This window comes from Cynara cardunculus, unplaced genomic scaffold (genome assembly GCF_001531365.2).
Source record: "Cynara cardunculus var. scolymus isolate 2C unplaced genomic scaffold, CcrdV1 Un_Scaffold_555, whole genome shotgun sequence".
Taxonomy (NCBI): Eukaryota; Viridiplantae; Streptophyta; class Magnoliopsida; order Asterales; family Asteraceae; genus Cynara; species Cynara cardunculus.
In genome coordinates this window covers 92,873-99,325 of record NW_020200587.1, presented here as the reverse complement: position 1 = coordinate 99,325, position 6,453 = coordinate 92,873, and the positions used below count along the sequence as shown (strand labels likewise).

The window sequence follows — 6,453 nt, the reverse complement described above, 5'->3', positions numbered from 1 at the left end:
TATATATATATATATATATATACTTGGTATCATGTGAGACTAGCCTGTTTTCGTGAGACCCGTGAAACCACTTTTTTACACTTGAAACTTCACAGCAAAATGCTGTGAAGGTGACTTTTTTTAACCTTCACAGTGTTTTTGCTGTGAAGTTTCAAGTGTAAAAATGTGGTCTCACGGGTCTCACTAAAACAGGCTGGTCTCACGTGAACCCAACCTTATATATATATATATATATATAAAACGTAGAACAAGCACGAGTGAACGGAAGATACAATAATGAACAATTTGGAACAGTCATTAGTTAAACGAGAGCTTTAGGGTTTGCAAAAAAAATATGTAAAAGAATCAAATAAACGAAAAGGGTTAGGAATCCGTACCTTAAACTCCATGAAGCCTCGATCAATCTTTCTCTAGAATTTGTATCCCTGTAATTAAAACAAGAATGTTCATACTAAAATAACATAACTTAATCTCACAAATTAGAAGGAATTGAATATCACAAACCTACCTCTTGTGTTCTTTTCCTTATAAAGGAGTTGATGTCATCCTTCGCCTCACACCATCCAAAATCTGTTCTTATTACCTCTAGCTTTGGAGTAGTAGACTGTCCCTTGGTGAAAACTGTCATACTTGGACATGTTTCTATTATCAAAGTATCTAATGATGGCCATTGAAAAGCCTGATCATTTCCCAAGCAAAATCCCTCAAATTTGTAAAGAAGAGAAAGTTGTAAGAATTTTAGACAAGGGAAGGAAACCACCTCGTTAGTGGCATCTCGCACTGCCTCCACAATTACCTTCAAATTGAAGCAGCCCTGTATAGAAAGTTGTTGCAGTTGGACTAAACTAGCAGCCATGCCATGAGAGAAAACATGTTCCAGCTTTTGACAATATGCAAGTGATACCCTTGTGAGGTTTGAAAGTTTGGATGGTATCCACCAATTACTCTTCCATATAACTTGTTTTTTCTTGGAAATTAGTATCACATCATCTACAGATTGTGTTTCAACATTTGTCCCATCTACTACTTCAAATACCTTTTCTGCTTCTTCAATATCTCCAACATTTTCTACGTTAAACAACTCATTGCTTGGAAATATTGCTTTACTTGAAGCCCTTGAAGCCACGTCAAAAGGACGTACATGTACTTCGACTAAGTTGGAAAAAGACCAAGGGAATTGAAGTAACTTTATTATATCTGCACCAGTCGAGCAGGTACTTGACTTACAGAGTTGACCCTATTAAGAAAAAGACATACATCGGTCAGCCACACAGATAAAAACTAAAAGAATGTTAATTAGTTGTGGAAGGCACATGTTACAACTAGAGGTTAGTAAGTAATTAATTTTATAGTTCAATGAACCAGGTAACAACAACATATTTTACCTCATGTGGTGCATTGGTCCAATCAAAGTTGAGGCCACATTCAAGACTATGTTTGCCTACACCTGTATGTATGTATTCTAGTTTCGAAGCCATCGAGCGACCAGATGTGAAAATCATCATTTGCGGACAACCGTAGATCTCAACCTTATCCAATAATGGCCACTGGAAGTCGTTCTTCCCCAAGAAGAACCCCTTGAGACTTGGTAAACCAACTAGTGTAAGGGTCGTAAGACGAGGGAAGACCACATCTTCCAATCCTATTATGTGCTCTCCATTGTCTTCCTGCTTCACAATCACTTGTATTGCAGAGCAATCACTTATCTTCAACTCCTGGAGTTTCTTAAGGCTCTCAAGTACAGAAGCTGTGAATATATATTTCAAACTATGGCATCCGGCAATATACAAGGTTTTTAGATTGGGCAATTCAAGTGAAGTCATATTTATCGGCGTTGGGATTGTAACCGTATCACCACTTCCTTCACCAATATTAGCATTGTCACCAATGTCCTCGTTGACCCCTTCAATTTCAAATATCTCCCTCATTGATGTGCACGATGTTATCACCAACTTTTCAAGCTTTGGCATATGTCCAACATCATGGGATGGAAACAAAGTTAACAAGGCATTACATGCCCGTATATCTATTGTTTTCGCGTATTGGAAAGAGGACCAATATGCTCCACCAACTTGATAACACTACAATACATGACAAAATAAATTAAGTCAATCAATTAAAATATGGTATGCGACAAGGGAATATTAACAAAGATCATAAAATATACAACTGATAGGATATTTACAGATAAATACAAAATTTGAAGTAAATAATTAAATTTTCACATGATAGTGATAAAAAACGAAACTATACCTGGGCAGAAGAAGAAGTAACGGTGGAAGTCATGAGTTCCTTGCCCCCGCAGTTGTTACCACCACCATTGATACGCTTTAGACATGATAAAACCCTAAGGTCGAGAATGTCTAAGCGCGGGAAGAAAGTGGTATTTGTGTGGCAAGATATAGACGTAGCCATTTCTTCATCTTCATCATCTATGTTAGAAACAACCTCTTCCATAGCACGACACGACTCTATTCCGATGCTAATTAAGTTGGATAGAAGTTTGGCCATGAGAGGAGAGAATAAGTACTTTATACAGTCACATGATCTAAGAGTTATGCTCGTGATATTGACGAATGAAGAAGGTTTCGGTTCTTGTTGAGAAACTAAGAATTGGTTCCAATCGTACTTCCACACATGAGTCATCCTCTTCAGACCAATTAATTCCAGATCCTTGAGGTGTGGGAGTAGTTCCGGTTGTTGATTATTCTGAGTTGTTGCCAACTTTCTACAACTTGAACTCTCTATCTTAAACACCACCTCCACCCCTTCAAAATAATGTAACTTAAGCGTATGAAGTTGATGCAAATTATGCATGAGATAAGATGGGAATGCAACATTATGAATATCATCATCCACTTCTGATATCTCTTGATTGGTTGTAACATTAATCTGCATATATTAATTCCAACAACAAATGTAATTAGCAAATTTGTTTAACAATAACTAAATTGCATCAACAATTTTATGATGAAACTGAAAGTTAGGATGACACAACATACCTCTTCATCGTTGCTTTTATTTTCTCCCCAACCATCAATGCCATCTATAGTAATCTCCTTAACTGCCCTCATGTCAAAATTTGAGGTGGTAGGTGTGAATACATTTCTTAACCTCTTGCATCTTCTTATCACTATGCATTCTACACTTTGAAAGCCAAGAATGGGGAGACTAGAGTTGACTACTCCTTTCACCGTCCAGACCTCTCTAAGTTTCCTTAATCCAATTGCTGTAATAGATCTCAAGTTGTTGTTCCCTTGCTCAATTTCATCAACACATGATCCCAAATCAATGTTGAATAACACATCAATGGAACCACATTCGGAAACTGTAAGTTGTTCCAGATGATACAACAACGACATTGGATTGCTTGGAAACAAGTTCACAAGACTATCACATTTTTTCACTTGAATCATTCTCAATTGACTAACCTCGTTACTACTCAAATATTGACTTGGCCATATCTCCTTCAACTTCTCCATCTTCATAATTGTCAAAACCTTCAACTTAGAACTCATAACCTGCATATTAATCAAATAACTACATTCAAATCAAGTAATATTGTGACTTCTATTACTAACTCAATCTACTAGAAAATTGAAGTTTATTACTATAACTTTTACGTTAACTAAAACATATGTACCTCTTTCTTTAGAAAATCTTGATAAATGCTAGTGAAATTTGGAAGGTTATCAAGTTCCAATACTTCCAGTTGTGGGAACTCAATAACGTTGCCACCCAGCTTGCACAAACTCATTAGCATTGGTAGATTAATCAAAGACAGGAACTTTAGAGCTGGAAATTTAATGACCTCAACTTCACAATTCTCATTATCTATAAGTGTTTCTAAAGCAGGGCACTCGATAATTTTGAGGTGCTCAAGCTGCTTGAGACCATTTGCCACATGGATTGTGAAGAGGTATCTTAAATGTGCACACCCACGAATATGAAGGACTCTTAAACTGAAAAATGGGCATCCAAAATGATGCAAGGATTCCCCAAAACAATCTCCAAGATCATTTATACCATCCACTTGTAAATGAAGCACCTTTGTTTTTCCAAACAAATCATTCACCCTAGAATCCAAAAGTTCACATTTTTTGGTGACCAACCATAATGTGTTCTCGAAGGAGTGTTTGTTTTGGCGAGGATGGTATTTTAATGAGCATCCCAAAGAGATCTTGAATCTTTCAAGTTTCCCAAATGACATATTCTTTGGCAAAGCATTGTCACCAAAAAACTCAATTTCTATTGCATCAAGGTTTTTCGAACACTCTACTAATTCATCACCATTGGCATGTCGTCTAACCCCTTCCATATAAAGCTCTTCAAGTTTGACCAAACTTTTCAAGACACCATCGTCAATACAAAGATTACTACAGCCTGTCAAATTAAGTAACTTTAGCTTCTTCAAATTTCCAATTGTGGATGGTAACTTTTCTATTTTGCAATCGGTAAAACTAAGCAATTCCAAGTTCAAAAGATCACCAACAGGAGAGCAATCAAACATAAATGAGCATTCATGGATACTTAGCATTCGAAGATTACTCGAGTATTGAAGTGATTTGGGAATCAATGGATAAAACATTCTTTCATACGCTATTACTTCAAGTTTCTCCATTTCTTGATAAAAGTCTTTAGGAAACGACTTCTCTCCATTCATAAGCTTCAATAACAAGAGGTTTGGATATTTACGATCTCTAGGAAACTTAGACATTCCTGTGCATGTTATTGAAATTCTTTTGCAAAACTCGCTCACAGGTTTTGCAGGCCAGTTTGACATATCACCGACAACTGAAGCATGTTCGCCTTCAGAACACATGTCCAAAACAAAAGCACGCACTAGATCGTGCATCTTGACACAACCAACTTCCTCACTTTGAATCAACAAATTTGCATGTATGAGTCGCTCAATGCATGCGTACAACCTGTTTCTTGCTTTTCGTATAGTATTCACTTTGTTAAATATTTTCAAGCCCCAACCGTACCTCACTAAGTCCTCCACAGGAGTATCGAAATCTTCGGGAAACAAACAACACAACAACAAAGTTGATCTAGTCTCTTTATCATGGAAATTTCTGTAGCTTATCTCAAAAACTTGATGCACAGCTTCATCAACATCTTTGTTCTCTATTCTAGAACGTGTATCTTCCCATACATGCTTGCTTTTACCTTTAAGAGTACGAGCTATGGTTTTGATGGCAATGGGCAGACCATGACATCTATTTGCAATATCTTCTCCTATCTCACGGAGCTCAAGATCGAGATCATCATCATTGGAAACCCTTACAAATTGGAGAAAGAAATTATATGCTTCTGAGTTCTCTATGACTTTCACATTGAGAATTGAATCAAGTTGAACTCCTATCGTAGTACAAACACCTCGGTCTCGTGATGTCAATAATACCTTAAAATCGATACCTTGATTTGGCAATGGACTTAACCCGATATCATTCAGATCAAAGAACTCCCATACATCATCTAGTAGTATAAGAAATTTCTTCTTACCATCATCAGAATGGGCCTCGAAACTTTTACGAAGCTTAATAGCTCTAGCTGCTGTAGTGGTTTCTTTTAGATCTAAACTCAGGAAGTCTGCGATAGCTTGCTGAATTAGAAGGACCTCCATCTTTTCCCCTATAGCAGCCTCAATAATAAAATCAAACAACTTCTTTTCACTTACAACTTTCTTTAGGTTTTGCATCATTATGGTCTTCCCGACTCCCCCCATCCCACATAAAGCTATCATGTGGGTTTTGTTGTCTGGTTCGAGAGCTTTAAGTGCATCCATAAACGTCGGCTCTCTTGATTTAAAGTCATTGTGATGACTTGATGGTGTAGAGGTGGAAACCTTCATGGAATCAACTTTTCCAAGAGGAATTGGATGATCAGTCCAATCAATCCTAGACTTTTCTTCTTTGAGACGGTGGATATCCTGAGTGATCTTAAAGGCTTTCCTTCCTAGCCTATGCCTAACCTTGAGATTGAAGCAACTGTTGACATCACTAGGAAAGGTTTCCAGTACTTGTGCTTCGATATTTCTTACTTTTTCCAACCAACCACTGACCTACATTGGAACCATAAGGTAATTGCTTTTGTTATGGTTTATGTGGTTTTCAACATCAAGTCTTGTAACTTTCAACTCTCCCATTTTTGTACCCATATCCCTCACATACTTTTTGTAGGAAATCAAGTAACCGAGGTGTTTCTTAACGGGAACTATGAGAGCCTCAACCAAAGGAGTAACAATGGCGGCAACAATCTCCATTGCTCGATATTTTTACTTGTGCAAGCACTTACAGAGAAGCAAACAAAAAGGAAGTTTATGCAATTACATATTTGACAGTTTCTGGACATGGCAATGGAAGAAGAAAGCTTTCATTTACCACAAACAGGATGGTTCTGCTGCTGCTGCTGCTTGTGATCTTCTGCGTCAACAATTCTGAGGAAGAA

At 37.3% G+C, this 6,453-nt stretch overlaps 1 protein-coding gene and 1 long non-coding RNA gene across 2 annotated transcripts in view; both read right to left on the bottom strand.

Moving 5' to 3' along the window:
* LOC112501788 overlaps positions 1–978 on the bottom strand; it is a 9,079-nt gene extending 8,101 nt beyond the window's left edge. Inside the window, exons 1-2 of the long non-coding RNA XR_003067563.1 lie at positions 509–978; positions 378–425 (exon numbers count right to left, since the gene is read on the bottom strand). This is a non-coding gene — a long non-coding RNA (uncharacterized LOC112501788). The remainder of the gene's footprint in view (positions 1–377; positions 426–508) is intronic.
* A 3-nt stretch (positions 979–981) lies between these two features.
* Positions 982–6,215, bottom strand: LOC112501777 (probable disease resistance protein At4g27220). Its single transcript, XM_025105492.1, has 6 exons — positions 3,644–6,215; positions 3,003–3,521; positions 2,254–2,892; positions 1,386–2,081; positions 1,028–1,237; positions 982–990 (listed from the first exon to the last, which is right to left on the bottom strand). The coding sequence occupies exons 1-6, from the start codon at positions 5,855–5,857 to the stop codon at positions 982–984; spliced, it is 4,287 nt and encodes a 1,428-aa protein (XP_024961260.1). The 5' UTR covers positions 5,858–6,215.
* Between the last annotated feature and the right edge of the window lie 238 nt (positions 6,216–6,453).

Bases quoted from the DNA above. Each gene is read 5' to 3' on its own strand.
- LOC112501777 (XM_025105492.1), bottom strand. From the start codon at position 5,857: ATGAAGGTTTCCACCTCTACACCATCAAGTCATCACAATGACTTTAAA. The intron at 2,893-3,002 runs GTATGTTGTGTC...TAATATATGCAG, and splicing joins ATAAAAGCAACGATGAAGAG to ATTAATGTTACAACCAATCA. The intron at 1,238-1,385 runs GTAAAATATGTT...TTTTCTTAATAG, and splicing joins GGACCAATGCACCACATGAG to GGTCAACTCTGTAAGTCAAG.